This window comes from Lonchura striata, chromosome 6, assembly GCF_050655825.1.
Source record: "Lonchura striata isolate lonStrDom1 chromosome 6, ASM5065582v1, whole genome shotgun sequence".
In the NCBI taxonomy this organism is placed as follows: domain Eukaryota; kingdom Metazoa; phylum Chordata; class Aves; order Passeriformes; family Estrildidae; genus Lonchura; species Lonchura striata.
The window spans coordinates 40,526,888-40,544,916 of NC_140708.1; the positions used below are offsets into that span (position 1 = coordinate 40,526,888).

General features: G+C 53.3%; 1 protein-coding gene across 4 annotated transcripts in view; it reads right to left on the reverse strand.

The window, feature by feature from the left end:
- Positions 1-62: 62 nt before the first annotated feature.
- Positions 63-18,029, reverse strand: part of STK32C (serine/threonine kinase 32C) — a 67,437-nt gene continuing 49,470 nt past the window's right edge. For 2 of the 4 annotated variants that reach the window (XM_021542432.3, XM_085583032.1), the window contains exons 3-12: positions 11,835-11,986; positions 9,675-9,848; positions 9,200-9,237; positions 8,404-8,493; positions 7,749-7,852; positions 7,544-7,660; positions 6,088-6,213; positions 5,840-5,971; positions 5,127-5,194; positions 63-4,320 (exon numbers count right to left, since the gene is read on the reverse strand). In XM_021542432.3, coding sequence (XP_021398107.2) covers positions 4,197-4,320; positions 5,127-5,194; positions 5,840-5,971; positions 6,088-6,213; positions 7,544-7,660; positions 7,749-7,852; positions 8,404-8,493; positions 9,200-9,237; positions 9,675-9,848; positions 11,835-11,986 — 1,125 coding nt within the window. In that variant the 3' untranslated portion in view covers positions 63-4,196. The other 2 variants (XR_014956209.1, XM_085583031.1) reach the window with 2 other exon arrangements.

An 18,029-nucleotide genomic window follows, 5' to 3' on the forward strand; every position in this document is an offset into this window, starting at 1 on the left:
CCTCAGGGATGGACCCCAATTGCCCCATTACAGCAGAACTCCTCAAGAAGCAAACAAGCTGGCAGGTTTAAGAGCACACATTTATTACTCCACATGTGCAATGGCTTCCGACAGTATCTGCAAAAACACAAAACCTTGTCATAACTTAAATATTCTGTGATGTGGTAAAACTGTCATGCAAGAAAATTACAGGAATGTATTAACATAAAATACAAAGATATATTTACATATATCTGCACTGAAATATTTTTTTAAAAATCCCTCCCAAGGCAGCAGGATTTCAGCACTGTCCAGGGTCAAGTCCATATTACTGGTATTTTTGCTATTATTTTATTACTCTTAGACTCTTTTTGGCAAGCTCTGGAGTAATAGAGAATTGGCAACAGAGGAAACATCAGGACCTGACTTGCCATTTGTCTTCTGCACAAAATTCCCAGTGAAGGCTGTGGAATTCAATGCAAACACATAAAAATATGCAATTTTGCAAAATCTTGTAACACAACAGAGATAAGAAAACAATTTCATGGCAAGTGATAAAGAGAATAATTTATAGGTGCTGTAGACTTTTCACAGCAGATAATGGCACACACTGTATAAACCTGTCATACAAAAAAATACAGGTATTTAAATATTTATGTACAGAAAATTCCTGTGTTCTGGCTGTAGTGGAGGTGTAGCCCAGAGCTGCTAGTGACACCTTCCAAATTGGGATGTGAGACCAGGGCTCTGTCACGACCTCACTGTGAGGTTTGCCCAGCAGCAGCAGCCAGGGCTCAGCCAGAACAAGGGCACCAACTCGGGCACCACCATGGGCACCACGCCCATCCTTTGTCCCCATCCCCGGCCCAGCCTGTGCCAGCGCCAGGGACAGGGAACACCCCCGGGAGTGGCACAGGACGGAGAGGGGAGCAAACCCCCAGGACTGCACTGTGGATGGGGTGAGCTGGACATGGGACACCTTGGCAGGAGCCACAAGGATGTGTCGGGCCAGCGGGACCCAGCTGGGCTCAGCTGGCACTGGCTCCTCACAGGGACACAGCAATGGGGACACAAGAGGGGCCCAGCGTGGGGCACGGGGGCCAGGAGGCCCCAGAGCACTGAAACCCTCCACAGGGGTTCTGACAGTAACACTGAGCTGTTTCCCACCACTTGTCCCTTTTCCAAATGCTCTTTTCATGCCATTTCTTCTCCAGGGACTGAGTGCAAACAGGTGTCAATGAAACCCTGTCCCCCACGGGCTCTGCCGAGGTTATGCCCAAATATTATTCACCACCAAAACCAAGCACTTCAGTGATGTGCCATGGTGTCTCTCCCACTCAGCAGTGACCCACAGCTCTGTGTCCTGGTGCTGCTGCCAGGGATTCAGGTTCAACAGTGTCCCCAGCACATCCCTGGAGATGCACTGCTGGATTCCAGGGGTGCTGCCCAGGCAGCCAGGATCCACCCAGAGGGTTTCCCCTGGGAAGAAGCCATTCCCTGGCATCCCCCCAGAAGCTCTCCTGGTTTCTGCCAGGTCCACTGAGCTGTTTTGCACAATGACTGGAGAAGAGGGGTGCTGCAAGGGGAACAGGTGACTGACAGAGAGAGGGCTTGGGCTGAGAAGGCTCCGTTTCAGAAGCAAGCCAGCTCCTCCCCACACACACCAACCCCCACCGCAGGGCCCACTTGTCTCTTGTCCTAAGGAAAGCGATGAAAACATCAATTACACATGTCCTGGAACTGCCAGACCTCTCCCGGCCTGAGAGCTTCAGGCTGAATAGGATGTATCTTCATCACTCATCTATGGGATGGTTTGGTCAAAAAATCAGTGACACTCCTCGTCATTCCAATAGTCCAAAATTTTGCCGTTATTTACAGGAGGTTTCTAAATAGTGCAATGGAATTCACTGTAAAACCTTACCCATATGGCTGGAGTACATAAACTGTAATTCATAACTCCTGAATAAATCCATGGTTTGAGCCTCATCTGCTGTGCCAGGATAGCCAGGGTGTTCCAGCTGGGAGATGTGGGACAGAGACACAAAGTGAGCACAGAGTCCTGGGGAGAGGACCAGGCTGCCCGTGTGGAGAGCAGGGGCTGCTCAGCACAGCAAAGGGGCCAGAGTACCAGGCCCACCTGCACACAGAGGTGAGCTCTGACAGGTGACAGAAGGTAATGAGGTCTCCCTGGTACCCAGTAATGACACTGAAGTTACTGGGGGCAGAGAGGGCAGGTTCCCCCAGCACAGCCTAGGCACAGAGCCAGGGTAGGTGCTCTCCTGTAGCTGGGAGAAGGAGCAGGAGGACAGCTGATTTCAGCCCTCGCTCATTGACTGGCCACAGCCCGTGAGCTGTAATTAACACAGCTCCTAACGAGGCACAGGACCCATGGCTGACACCAGGGACCCCGGGCCTGACAGCATTTCCTGGCTCTGCCCTGAAAATAACCATGCAAATGGACCCAGAGCTTCAGCTCCCCTCCTCCTGCACACCCCTAAAGACTTCCATGAAAACACGTCTCTGCACAAGTGCAGCCACACACTAATTCCCACATAAAACTGTGGGAGACACGCTGTGTGCCTGCCTGTGCAAGATCATTTCGTACCATTCCGCCTTCCTGGTCTGTTCATGGAAACAAGAACTGCACCAAACTGGTCCTGACAGAATCCGATCTGTCAAAAGCATCTCCCATCCATTTCTGCATCAGGAGCAGCCAGCAAGGACGCACACACCGCAGCCTCCCGGTGCTGGCAGCAAACAGCTGCTGATGGTGTGATGGTGACTGCGGTCCCACCGTGCTCCTGGGCCACCAGAGCAGCCGTGTGGCACCAGGGCCTTGGGGTCAGCCACAGCAACCAAAATCCACTCTGCAGCAGTCCAACAACTAATACGCTGAAGGCCCCTGCCAACAAGAAAGGCAACACCCGCAGCTGGAGCAAGGCAAGATTTCCCATCTTATTAAGAAGTTAAGACAGGTATTGGCAAATTATATACAGTACTTGTACTTTACACTGAAAATAAAGCAAATCAAAGGGTGAAATACAATATTCCTGTCTCATAACCAAGCAGCCTTGCAAGGCCACCCACTCTGCCTCCAACAAAACCTCAGCCTGTGATAAACTGTGTCCTCCAAACCTGGGCACATGGAGCCAGACCCTCCAACCCATCCCACAGCTCCTCACTGCCCACAGCAGCCACGTCAAGGAAGAAAACATTTTAAATGCATTCTGCATCTCAAATACGCCTTGAACCATTACCCAGCCCCTGAAGAATCCACGGAGTGTACAAAAAACATTTATTTGCCTTGAATGGGGAAAGGAACTGACAGGTGACAGGGACAAGGAGGTGCCTGGGACATCCTGGTGCTGCAGGACCCAAGCAGCTGGAGCTCCCAGGAGCTGGGGCCAGAGAGGCCCCGGGGCTGCTCTGCTTTGCACAGGGACAATCCACTGAGCAGCATCTGTGAACAGGGAGTGAGTGCCACAGTCAAACTCACACCACTTGTGGGCCTTGCTCCCTGCTCCTTGTCGCTCCCCGTGGGACCCAAGGACATGGCTTTATTCCCTGTCCCCTCACTGCATTAAAAACGTGCAGATCAGCAACCTGACATTAAAACAGAAATACTTATTTCAGTTGATCTCCCCTGACAAGTTGCATAGCCCGTATCTTTCCCCACAGGCAGCCACAGCTCCAGGCTGGCGATCCACGGCCCAGGGCAGTCCTGTGGAGCTCTGGCTTGCTCCAGCCCCAAAGGGGAGCTGTAGATCCATGGCCCAGGGCAGTCCAGTGGAGCTCTGGTTTGCTCCACACCCAAAGGGAAGCTGTAGATCCATGGCCCAGGGCAGTCCAGTGGAGCTCTGGCTTGTTCCAGCTCTCAAGGGAAGCTGTAGATCCATGGCCCAGGGCAGTCCTGTGGAGCTCTGGCTTGCTCCACACCCGAAGGGAAGCTGTAGATCCATGGCCCAGGGCAGTCCTGTGGAGCTCTGGCTTGCTCCACACCCGAAGGGAAGCTGTAGATCCATGGCCCGGGGCAGTCCTGTGGAGCTCTGGCTTGCTCCACACCCGAAGGGAAGCTGTAGATCCATGGCCCAGGGCAGTCCTGTGGAGCTCTGGCTTGCTCCACACCCGAAGGGAAGCTGCCGGTGCTGTCCGGGGGCAGCGGGGCGGGCTGGGGTGCTCAGCACACCTGAGGGCAGGTGAGGGCGGCCTGGCCCAGCCTAGCTGCTGCCCGAGGAGCACACGGAGCTGCACATGTGCAGGGGCTCGGCCTCGGCCTCGGCCTCGTCGGCGGTCTCAGAGGCAGACACGGACTCGCTCGGCTGCTCTTGGCTCTTCTTTAGCCTGTGGGAGCGGGGGAAGCAGCATTACAGAGCTGTCCCCCAGGCTGTCCCCCAGCAGTGGGCAGGGGCTCTAGGGCCCGGTGAGAACTCCCTGCTCGAGTGGTGCCTACGGCAGAGCCATGGAGAACAACAAGGAGTGCTCCCAGAGCTTACAAACAGAGCCCAGCATATCAGCAAACCACCCCAAACTGCTCTGAAATGCCCCAAAAGAGCCTGCAAGGCTTCAGCCCACCCAGGCCTCAGCCACGAGTACCCCCAGCACAGCCAGGCTCCTGCCAGCCCCCGCTCCACAGAGCCTGCCTCACACTCTGCTTATGGACCAAACAGCCCAACCTGGGAGAGCACTGCCTTTAACCCAGCACTGTCACTGATTCCCACCAGGGACTTCTCCAACCTGACTGATCCTAGCAATCTAGTCTATGTGTTAAAGATCTCCACAGTCATTGCTTGGTGAGTCCAACCTTCCTCACCTTCATTTCCCAAAACATCATCTGCTAAAAGCAGGCTGGGTGAGGAGGTGCCATGGGGGAACAGAGGCAGTGTCACACACATGTTAAATCCCAGAAGTCTCTCTACAGCACATTTTATTTAATGGCAGTTAATAATCCTTGATCTTGCCTCCCTTTGTGGCTAGAGCCATTTTTCATAGACAGGCCAGGCAGCACCTGAGTGCCTCTGCTGACACCATTCACCTGGGGCTAAGCCAGCAGCAAGGTGCTCCTGACTGTCAGGCACTGTGGCACTGATTCCTAGGGGAAATCAGAAAAAGTAGTATTTTTCCCTAAAAAAAGCACCCCACACACTCACTTCTCTCTGTTGAAGATTACAAAGTCCTGCTGGATAGCTTCAAGGCATTCCTGGAGATAGTCATTTTCCTATTGAAGAAAAACAAAACATGCATAAGCAGCCCCATCTGCATCTCATTGCTGCCTGCAGCCCCCCGCACTCCCAGCTGTGTGCAGGAGCCTCCAGCTGTGGGCAGAGCCCCCACCCCCCTGAACCTCAGCCCAGCAGCTGGAGGCAGCAGGGCCAGCTGCCACGTGGTTTCAGCAGGGGCTGGTGCCATCCATGGCAGGAGTTTTCTATAAGACACAGATCACACCGTTCCTGACATAAACATAACTTGCTTCTCCATGTATCCTGTATTTTGGGAGTGCTGTCAGCCCAAAGGAAGCTCAGGCAGCGTGGGGAGAGCCCAGCACGCAGCCCACGTGTGCGAGTCCCTGCCAAGGCACACAGGGAGCTGCTGCCTTGTGCCCAGCCTGGGGCTGTGCAGGGACAGGGGCTGAACACACCGGGCTGCCCAGACCTCTGCTGCCTATCTCACTTTCCAAAGTACCCACTGCTGTGAAAGTTTGGTCAAACTTCCAAAAGAGGAATACGTGGTTGTTGAAACGGCTCCGTGGGCAAATGTTTTCATCAAAATAGACCCGTGGCTCCCGCAGTGTGGCCGGAATGGCTGCAACACCCGCCCAGATCCAGCCTTTTCCCAGCCGCACGCTTCCCCAGGGAGCACATACAGACTGGGAGCTGTCTTTGCTGTTATCCCTTGACTTGTTCTTTGCCAGCCTCTTCTTCTTCTTGTGCAGGGGCCTCGACTCCAGAATCATCTCCTCCAGCTCGAAGGTGGGGTCACAGTGCAGGCGGCCCTTCTGCCAGGACACAGGACAGCGGGGACTCAGACGCCTCCTCCCCTCAGAAGAGCTCTGCTCCCACAGTGGCCCTGAGGAGCAGCCCCGCTCGGGACAGGGACACGTCCCCTACTCACGTTGGGGACGAAGGCCGGCTCCACGCGCTTCTCGCACACGTCGCTCCACACCACGGCCGAGAGCTGGGCCGAGGCCTGGATGTGCGCCAGGCAGGAGAAGCGATGCTCAGGGTTCACTGTCAGCAGCTGGGGAGGGAAAAGCACTGCTGACACAGCACTGCAGAGAAGAGCGCTCCTGCCAGAGGAGGAGGCAAGGCAGCCAGCAGCAGCCTGCCGGGGCTCAGCCACGCCAGGGAGCCTTTAGGGGAATATGGATAACTTACTGCACGAAAAACACCTAAGGACATGCTTGGGGGGACATGGGGGTCACCTCCCGGCTGAGGGGCTGCTGGCACAGGCCTGCTGAGAGGCTGGATTCCCTGGGAGCCCGGCTGCCCAGCAGATGGCAATGCAAACCCGCCGAATGCGCGTCACAGCCTCTGCCAGCAGCTCCTCATTAATCTGAATCTAATTATGCAAACTGCCCACCCAACATTAACTCATATCAGAGGCACTTATTTGCTGCCGGCACTGGCTTTATCTTTCCTACAGCAAACTCACCAGCTACTTTTCAGAGTTCTCAAGCAAGCCACAGCTAAACCAGCTGCCCCAACACATCCCAGCTTTCTCCAGCAGCAGCATGAGGAAAGCAGCAGAGCATTCCACAGAGCTGGAACCCCCCAGCAGCTCTCACAACCCCCTCAGACCCTTCAGCCCCAAAGAACAAGTGAGAGGGAGCATCCAGTGGTGCAGTGCAGCTCCACCTCAGCTGCCATCCCAGCCAGAGGTGCTGCCTTCAGAGGTGACAGTGACCATGAAGAGGATGGGATGCTGGAAGGCACAATTCCAGCCCAGCTGGGAATCTGACTGTCACACCAAAACCAGTCTTTTTGCTTCCCTTGCTATCAAGCATCATGCATCTTATTACAGGGATAATGAACACACAACACACATCACTCATCATAGGGTCCCAGAATGGACTGGAACCAGTGCCACCCCTGCTCACCCAGTGCCACCCCTGCCATGGCAGGGACACCTCCCACTGTCCCAGGGATCCAGGGGCAGCCACAGCTGCTCTGGGCACCTGTGCCAGGGCTGCCCACCCTGCCAGGGAACAATTCCTAATTCTCAATGTCCCATCCATCCCTGCCTCTGGCAGTGGGAGCCATTCCCTGTGTCCTGTCCCTCCAGCCTTGTCCCCAGTCCCTCTCCAGCTCTCCTGGAGCCCCTTTAGGCACTGGAAGGGGCTTTAAGGTCTCCCTGGAGCTTCTCTTCTCAAGGCTTAACATGCCTAACTCTCCCAGCCTGTCTTTTGTACATTATTATTATCACTGCTCTTATTATTCATTGTTTATTAATATGCTGATAATTTTCCAGCTACTCCTGCCTGTAGAGTAGCTTCCATGCAACCCAAATCACCCCAGAAGGACAATTCATCCAACAATTCATCCAGCGGCAGCCCCCAAGGGCCACTCACCTTCCGCAGCAGCGCAACCATTTCCTTGGACCAGGCTGAGGAGTACTGGACGCTGACGGTGCTGAAGAGCTGCACCAGAGACTCCACGGGGTTGTTGGAGTGGATGTCGTACGGCCTCTGGGGACAAGAGCACAAATGAGGAGCCCGCTCTCCCTCTGGGTCAGCCAGAGCACGCGACCGAGGGCCGGCACGGCCGCAGCCCTACCCAGCCCCGCAGCAGCTCGTAGGCCATGATCCCCAGGGACCACCAGTCCACCTCGAAGGAATAGCCCGTCCCGCCGCTCAGGAAGGAATGGAAAATCTCCGGGGCTGAGCAGAAAGGCACAACACACAACAGGTTAGTTGCTGTTCTCTACTCCGCTGTTTGATGTAAGTCAGTGCGCTACGCTCACGGTGATCGTTCTGTGCGGCTGCCCGAGGGGAGGCTGTGTGAGGCAGGGGAGCAGCAGCCGTGCGCCTGCCCTCAAGGGAACTGGGACGTCAGCCACCTGCAGGGACAGCCCTCCCAAACAGGACAGCACAGCCACGGGGCCCCGGGCCACACCGAGTGCCAGGCTGGAGCCAGAGAGGGATGGGGAGCGCAGCAGGAGGTGGGATGAGGAGGGCAGGACAGGATCGGGGGACTGCACAGGATGCAATGCAGAGGGCAGGACAGGACAGGGCAGGACACGATGGGATGGGACGGGGTGACATGCCACTCCCCATGCCTTCACACTGGGAGTTCCCTTTCTCAAACAATCGGGCTGTGCTGAACGACTTGGACACGAGCACCAATGTCCTAAATTAGCTGGAGGGCCCTGGCTGGGGCAGCGTGTGCTGAGCACTCAGAATGTGACACGAGAGCAGTGGCTGTCTCTTACCCATGTATGGCTTTGTCCCAGCCAATGCTGTCGCTCTTTCACCGTCCCTAATGATGGTTGCAATATTAAAATCTGTTAAATGGGCATGACCTTAAATAAAGACACATTTTAAGAAGGAATTAATGGCAGTGCAGTGGCAATGCAGTCAGAACACATTTGTTTCATAAGCTCCTGCCCTCAAACAGGGTAGCACAGACACAGGCAAGTCAGGGCCAGATCCCATGGCATAGCCATGGGAGATCCCAAAGGTTTCCCAGGATTTGGGCTGGCCAGATCATTAAAGGGTAGGGAGCTTCAGGTTTTGATTTTAAATGACACTCGGAGCTAGCCAGTAACAGTTTAAACAGTGTTTTTAAAGAGTGTTTTTTTGCTTCAGCACCAACCAAATTGTTCTGGCCAGGAGCTACAGGATTGAAAAAGACACCAGGGAAACACTATCAGAAAACCACAGAATGTTTGTGTTGGAAGGGACATAAAGATCATCTCGTTCCAAGCTCCTGCCATGGAGCTTCCCTAGACATGGGTGTTCCAAGCCACTGAAGCCATTGAAATGCAATGACTCCAGATTCCCAGGGCTGAAGTTGGGCTGCCACTCTGTGCTGACCACAGCACACTGAACAGGCCAGCTGGGTGACCATCCCCACATTAAAAAGCACACAGATGTTCAGCCAAGCATGGTCCAGTAAAAGCAGAGCAGCTTTTCCCATACTTTCCCCAGGTAAATAGATACCCAGACTACAGAATCTGTCCCTGGAATGCATGCGGGAGCAAACAAACAGGAGCACAGTGATCCTACCTTGTTCATCGAGGAGGATGTTGTCTGGTTTTACATCTCTGGGAAAAGAAGGAAGATTACAGCAGATGGAATCTCAGTCAGACCAGGGATGAGACTCAATGACAAAAAACCTGCAATTGTTTATCTATCAAAAATTAGGAACAAATCAAACAAAAATATTCCAACATGAGGCAAGCCCCTTTATGATGGACTAAAAATAAACTTTTCCTGGGCAACTTGGTGAAAAACTGGAAGGATTAGACCTGTTCAGGCCTCATTCCCAAGAAAAGGAATAACAATACTGGGGATATTTATGTGAACTCCTGGATGGCTTTAACACCTGCCCTGAAATGTTCAACCCCAGTGAAGCATCAGACTCCCTGTGAGTGGTGGGGGGACCAGCGGCCAGGGGGTGGCCAGGAGCAGCAGGGACACCATGAGCACCCCCAGGGCCAGCAGGGCAGGTGCCAGCAGGCCAGCAGAGCCCTGGAGGTACCTGTGGATGATGTGCTGACTCCGCAGGTAGTCGAGGGCCAGCGCCATCTCACAGATGTAGAGTTTGACCATCTCCTCAGTGAACTGAACATTCTGCTGCAGGTGGTAGCGCAGGTCCCCTCCCAGGAGCAGGTCCACCACCATGAACATGTCCTCCTCATCCTGGAAGGAATACCTGCAGGACCAGGGAGTGGTTGAGCCTCACGGGGCTCACAAACCCAGCCAGGCTTTTCCCCTCTCTTAATCACACAGCTCCAGGGGGAACTGCACGTGGCCCCAGCATGGGCATAGAACCCCAGAACCATTTGTGCTGGAAAAGCTCTCTCAGACCTTTGAGTCCAACCATTCCCAACATGGCCAAGGCCACCACTGCCCCTGTCCCCAGCTGCCACAAACACATGGCTTTTAAATCCCTCCAGGGATGGGGACTCTGCCACTGCCCTGGGCAGCTGTGCTAGGGCTGGGCAGCCCTTTTGGATAGGAAATTTTCCCTGATATCCACCCTGAGCCTGCCCTGGCCCAGCCTGAGGCCGTTCCCTCTGCTCCTGTCCCTGTTCCTGGAGCAGAGCCCGACCCTCCAGCTGTCCCCTCCTGTCAGGAGCTGTGAGAGCCACAAGATCCCCATGATCCCCCTTTGCTCCAGGTTGAGCCCCCTCAGCTCCCTCAGGAGTTCCCAGCCCCTTCCCAGCTCCCTCAGGAGTTCCCCAGCCCCTTCCCAGCTCCCTCAGCCTCTCCTGGGGCTCCAGCCCCTTCCCAGCCCCTCAAGGTCCTTGCAGTATTGGGCCCACAAGTGAAGATGCAGCTTTGCTGCTTGCACCTTCACAATCAAGCATGTCCAGCTCAAGATGCTCACTTGTTTTTAAAATCAATTCCTATGTTAAGCAATGCTTCCCTGAAAGACATGAGTATCCCAGGTAATGTCCCCTGCTCCCCCTGTCACTGTCCCTGAGCAGTGTGCCATGTCAGCCCACCAGCACAGAGCTCAGGCTCTGCCAGCCAGACACTTCAAAGAAACTTCACATTTTCAACTGCAAACAATCTCATAAAACCTACTTAAAATATCTCAGCCTATCTTGAAGATGAGTTGGAAAGCACAACTGTTAATTTAACCAGATAAACCAGAAAAAGAGATTTATATTTACTGTGGAGTAAACCGCCTCTCTAAATCTGCCGTGGGTCCCACGGGAGACTGACAGCAGTGGGGATACACCAAAACAACGCTCATTGTTATATTTGGTGACTGCAGTTCCGAGGAAAGAGTATGTGGGATTGTATAATACTTATGAATCACTCACTTCTGCTCCCATCTTAAATGTAGGTTTAGTCTAAAACTATGGCCGAAAGGGTTTGCTATGAGAGCAAGTTCTCTACAGAATTTCATTGCTTGTTGGGAAAAACATTTGCAATTGCTAAGAAACTGAAAAATATCAATATTAACTCAATTGGCTATTCTGGAGCAATGGATCAACAAAACAAATGTGACACATCACCCACTTCCATCACTTTGGGTATAAAACTTCCTCAGTTTTTAGAAGTGTCCCACACCCCACTAGCCTGGCACACATCCAGCACTGCTGGAGTGGGAGGGGACCCTTCACTAGGCAGGAAGGCTGAGGATGACAGATCACTGGAGCAGGGGGTCCCAAGGCCTCTGTCTCACCACAAACTATCCAACAACACTAGGATATAATGCTTTATTTTCTAAGACTGTAAATTAGTTTTTCCTGCAGAATTTGATAATGATGTGTCTGATCTCCAAAGGAAAGTGTTTTCTTTGGCCAGTGAGAGTGGTGCAAAGCACACCGAGGGATGCTGGTGGGCTGAGGGGTCAATGTGGTTGTAGGGCAGATGAGACAGACTGCAGCCTTTGGTACTGACAGTCTTTGGTACTGGCACTGCCTAGACAGGATACGTTTCCCAGGCATTGCCAACTCAAGCTATTTGTTAGATTTCAACCTGGTTTTAAGAGTGTTTTTTTAAAATTAGCTGTTGCTCAGTAATGAGGATATTTCTGCCAGTGCACACACAGTGAAGTCATTATCGAGCAACTTGAACTGTCACTATTTGTAGTGACCTTCTGCTGCAAGTGCCAGGAGAGCCCCTGGGATTATTGGGTGTTGGCTCTGTGAGCACCGGAGGCGCAGGGGAGGGAGCTGCTCACCAGAGATTCACCAGGAACACGTGCTCGATCTCCTGCAGGATCTCCAGCTCTCGGAACACGTTGCGCACCTCGTCCCTCTCAATGCACTGCTGCTTGTTCATGTACTTCATGGCGTACATCTTCTCCGTGTCCCTCTTCTGCACAATGCACACCTGGGCAGGGAGGAGAAAACAGGGTCAGGAGCACGTTCCACATCCTCATCTGCTGCTCTGGGAGCTGAGACCCACTCTGCTCAGCACCTCACCCCCTCAAACATCCCTGATCCCTAGGCTGAGACTTGGACCCACGGGCAGCAGCATCCCTGCTCCCAGCGCCGTGCCCGACTGGGGAATGCACAGGCTCTGCTCCAGTCCTCTGCCCATGGGTAACTGCAGCTGCCTCCAGGGACAGCTTTTCCAACAACTGTGTCTGGGAGCTGTGCCAGAGACCTTTGGGCCCACTGTGCCTGGATGGAAAGCGGCGTCAGGCAGCCACAGGGCCCCCGGCCAGCCTCGCCTCCCCACTGCTCACCCCGCTGCTGCCCAGCTCCGCAGGGCGGGTCTGACCTGGGCACATCGCTGGGCTCTGGAAGGGGAAAATTATCCCTTTGGGCAGCAAAAAGTGACCAAAATGTAAATTTGTTACAACAACGAAGATCCGGTCCAGAGGGATAGCCCAGGCCTGTCCCGGAGCCCTGCTCTGACGTGGGCATGGAGCGCTCCAGGCTGGCATGGAGCACACCGGGCCAGCACGGAGCACACCGGGCTGGCACAGAGCGTACCGGGCTGGCATGGAGCACACCGGGCTGGCATGAATCACACCAGGCCAGCAAGGAGCCCACCAGGCCAGCATGGATCACACTGGGCCAGCATGGAGCACACCAGGCCAGCATGGAGCCCACCAGGCCAGCATGGAGCACACCAGGCCAGCATGGAGCACACCGGGCCAGCATGGAGCACACCAGGCTGGCACAGAGTGTACCGAGCTGGCATGGAGCACACCAGGCCAGCATGGAGCACACCAGGCCAGCATGGATCACACCGGGCCAGCATGGAGCACACCAGGCCAGCATGGAGCACACCAGGCCAGCATGGAGCACACCAGGCCGGCATGGAGCACACCAGGCTGGCCCTGTGCGCCTCCCTCAGCTCCGCTAATGACACCTTCATTACCAAGGCGATGCTTTTGAAAGAGTTAATTAGCTATCACGGTAACTCTTTTTAAATGACTAATGGCATGTCTACACCTGCTATAATTATGTCTGCCCCTGTTAATTATCAGAGGTGGCGGTAATTAGGATGAGCTGGAGACGTTCCCCGGGCAGCTCGGCCGCTGCCTGGCCGGGGCGGCTGCAGGCAGAGAGCGGGTCCCGCTTACACCGGGCGGAACAAGGAAAGGGAATTTCTGTGGGTGGCAGGGAACCGAGACAGGTGGGAGCCGCGAACACCCCGCGCCTCTAAACGCTGCCACTAATAACCATCTGCAAGTGCTAATGGTGCTCAGGATAATATCATCAAGGACACGGTGCCGCCAGGAGGTGACAAAATAATGGGTGGTTATCGTTAGCCCGATATACCCCCTAATTAGTGATGCACAGGAATTACCGCTATTATTTTCCACCGTGGCTGCAACTGCGGTGAGAGCTGAAAATCAGCTGTTGCCATAACTCTCTGCTCACCTCAGAGCTCACGATAAGGGCACTTTGTGGGCAGAGTGACCTGAGTTGTTTCCCTGCGAGCAGAGCCCTTCAACTCCAGCTGCCAGGGACCATTCCAGGTACAAAACATAAGGGAAAACCTTCTTCATGCAAACTTAATAATAATAATCAACAACCTACCACAATGCACACCACCAGCAGGATCCAGCCCCTAGAGCAGGCTGAATTGGTTGTATGTTCAATAAACCAAGCAAAAATAACTTTATATTTTATAAATTCTTTAAGCAGCAAAACCCTAACAATTTTTATTTAAAACATGGCCATTGCTGTAGAACTGTTCTGAAAACAATCCAATCCTCTGGGTAACAGCCATCAAGGCACTGAGCAACATTCTCTCCTGATGTCAGCTTATTCCACATTATTGCTGGAAGCTCATTAATTTCTAGGTGCTCTATTTTTTAAGTTGTGACCTGCTGTACCTTAATGAGTATTACATGTTATTCTGATGTCCTTTGTTTCTTGTTTCTCCACAGTGAAAATGGGAGCCCGGCATAATAAATGAGAAAATGATGAAAACTTCATGTACTCTGTAATTATGATAAACAGTTTTCTGCAATGGAACAGCATCACCTCCGCACAGAGCAGCACCAGTTCTGGGCACCCTGGAAATGTTTGTTCTCCGATTTCTGCAGGAAAAGTGGATGTCAGTGGAGAGGCCCTCCCTGCAGCTGAGCCTGTGGCATGAGCAGGGGCTGCCCTGTGCCTGCGGGGCTGCCCGAGGGCACAGTGAGCCCCATGACTGATGGACAGCAGGGCACAGCAAACCCCATGCCTGAGGGACAGTGTGGCACAGAGAGCCCCATGGCTGATGGACAGCAGGGCACAGCGAGCCCCATGGCTGATGGACAGTGGGGCTGGGCACAGTGAGCCCCATGGCTGATGGAGAGCTGGCTGCCTGAGGGCACAGAGAGCCCCATGGCCAATGGACAGCAGGGCACAGCAAACCCCATGGCTGATGGACAGTGTGGCACAGAGAGCCCAATGGCTCATGGACAGTGTGGCACAGCAAGCCCCATGGCTGATGGAGAGCTGGGCTGCCCGAGGGCACAGAGAGCCCCATGGCTGATGGACAGGGCACAGCGAGCCCCATGGCCAAAGGACAGCTGGGCAGGGGTGCTGTGTCTGCAGCACAGCCACCACCAGGTCCCGATCACATCACACCACTCGTGGTCGGAGTCTAACTCAGGTCAAACCAACACCAGGACCGGTGCTGGTGCTGCCTGGCTGGGCTCAGCCATATCACAGGCAGCAACCATTCTTAAGGTGCCCCTGCTTACAGAAATGCATGAATGTGTTTGTGTCCCCCCAAAATGGCAGTGACACAAGACATTTCTTTTTCTTTTTGTGCTTCTCAGTTCATGCATCTGCTCCTAGGGAAGGAATCAACATCTATTTAAGCACAAGTCAAGAGCACGTTTTTAAAAGTAATCCATTCTCAGGCAAGTCAACAATGAGGAGCAAGGCAAGAAGCAGAAACGATTCTGTCCTCGTTCTGCACACTGCAGCCACACAAAGGGAGTGTTTGGTGGTTAAATACAGCCATTAGGAAAACGAGTGGAACGGAGCCAGCCCTGCGAGGCAGAAGGCGGGCAGCAGCTGGGAGTGGATTGCTCAAGACACGGCACAAAAAGATTTCACAGAGCCCCAGATACCCGAGCACTCACGCTGCCAGAGGGGTGCGTGCAGCCACCCATCCGCAGGGACAGCGGGAGCCCCCCGCCACCATCCCACCAGGACAGGGGCAGGTGACACCTCCTGGGCCGAGACAGCGACAACACCTGTGCTGTCACAGTGACAACACCTGAGCTGTAATAGTGATATCTGTACTGTCACGGTGACAACACCTGTGCTGTCACAGTGACAACACCTGTGCTGTCACAGTGACAACATCTGTGCTGTCACAGTGACAACACCTGAGCTGTCACAGTGACAACACCTGAGCTGTAATAGTGATATCTGTACTGTCATGGTGACAACACCTGTACTGTCACAGTGACAACACCTGAGCTGTAATAGTGATATCTGTACTGTCATGGTGACAACACCTGTGCTGTCACAGTGACAACACCTGAGCTGTAATAGTGATATCTGTACTGTCACGGTGACAACACCTGTGCTGTCACAGTGACAACACCTGTGCTGTCACAGTGACAACATCTGTGCTGTCACAGTGACAACACCTGAGCTGTCACAGTGACAACACCTGAGCTGTAATAGTGATATCTGTACTGTCATGGTGACAACACCTGTACTGTCACAGTGACAACACCTGAGCTGTAATAGAGATATCTGTACTGTCACGGTGACAACACCTGTGCTGTCACAGTGACAACACCTGTGCTGTAATAGTGACATTTGTACTGTCACGGTGACAACACCTGTGCTGTCAGCACAGCTGGCAGCTCAGCTGAATCCCTGCACGTCCCAGCCTGGCACGCTGCCTCCAGTGGGCTCTGCCTTTTCTCCTTTAGAAATCCAGTAACTTTTTGCCCTGCTGATTCTGAAGGAATTCATCAGGCTGAAAGCCCCACTCAGATGAGAGGTCACCTGATCATCCAACAGCATGTCCTGACTCAGCCTTGTTATCCCAGGACAGCAGAGTTTTCCTGGGCTCAAGCAAAGCCCGTGGCTGCATCCTGGGCAGTAAACAGTGGTAAACAGTGGGGATCACTCTACCTCAGATGCACAAAGACTTTGTTTCCTCCTGCACATGCAGAGGTCACCCAAAGCAAAGGTACTCGTGGCCCCTGAGGGACGTCACCGTCACGGCTGGCGACAAACCCACAGCTGAGTCAGGGATCTGTCTTTGGGTCTGAACTGGGTTTCCTCCTTGAATTTCTGCTCCTTTGGCTTCTGCCTCTGTAAGACGAGAGCGATGCCCTGTAATCCTCCCACACACCAACACTGTTGACTGCGGCTCAGAGCCACGGGGACATTTCAGCGTACAACCTGGATTTCACTCTTTTTGTTTTCAGAGCAGAGTCGAGGCTTAGAGTCAGCCAACACTACACACCTACATCAAACACCTTAATCCCACCCAGTTCTGAACCGTGGCCACTGCTCTAGTTTATAAAATGCTTATTTGCAGTGGTTGCACCTTGCCCACATATATTGATTTCTCCTCCAGTTTCTGCTGGGTATTTATTCCTCCATGTTTTCCCTAGTATCTACAGAACTGACATTTACCAGAGAGGCTGAAGTTTGAAATGAGGAGCATTAACATGAAATTGCCAGAAGCATCAGCAGGCTTTGGGACTGCGTGGGGAAAGAAGCCTCTGCTGCGGGGGAAGCACGGCAGCAGCCTCGGGGTCTTGGGGACACGGGAGAGTTGCAGCCTCCGGAGCAGGAAGAACTAAGTCTTTCATCCTGAAGGACCAGAAGCAGTGAGAAGGCGCTTAGCATGATGTAGAAACAGCTCAAGCGTTTTTGACAACTGATATCATTTTGAACACTAAATTTTACTTTGGAGACAGACTGCAAGGGCAAGGACCGGCTGGACAATTGCGCTCACTGGTCTCCTGAGCTTGTTGAGCAAAGAGTAAAGCAGGCGAGAAGGAATTTATTGCACGTGTGCACTGCTGAAAGGATAACCTCAATATTGACTTCTAACAAGTTCATCTCCTTTAGCCAAGCTCTCCTTGAATGGCTCAGCTCTTACACCAAGACATCGTTCATTTTCCCAGGGTTTTCATCCTTTAGAAAGTGGCTGGAGGAAGATGCCTGTCACCCAGCATCCCCAGCACCCCTCTGCTTTGCCCTCGTACCAGGAACTGCAGGCAGAATCTTGCCAATTTTCTACTAAAAAAATTAAGTCATTAAAACTCTCAGCTGCTATCAGGAAAGCTGCAAACAGACATCATCCTTCTGGGCATGGCCACAGCTGCACAGGACAGAGAACTACTTCCCCTGGCATTCAAATGCATCTTTGTATGCATCTTGTATTATGATGATGCTGTTGGCAATTAAAATACAACCCTTCCCTGATAATTAGCATTTGTGTAACACTGGTAATCAAAAAGATCATAACAATTTGTTCTACAACCCTCACAACTATTAAGGATGAAATCAGCTAATAAAATTTTTTTTTTTAGGCATAGCCAAGAGAACAAAGCCTAAAGCTGCCTCGCAGGTGTAGCTGCAGTGACATAATTCAGTGTCAGGGATTTACTAAGCACATCAAGCATGGGAACATCTGGATGAAGCTCTGCTGGAAGCATCTCCCACAGGCACCCCAGGAGCAGCTCCCCTACACCAGCAGGCACAAAGGGGCAGGCAGCCCCCCAAGGATGCTGCTGGCCCCTCAGAGGGGCTCCCCCTCCGCAGTGCTGACCTGGAGCTTGGTGCCACGAGCACGAGATAGAAACACAGCTGCCAGAGCCTGCAGCCCCTCTCCATCCCCTCGGGGCTGTTCCTGGGAGGGAGCTCTGGGCACAGATCCTTTCACACCTACCCCTGGTGGGCAAGGGCTCGGGTAACTCCCAGAGGCACCTGTGGCACCA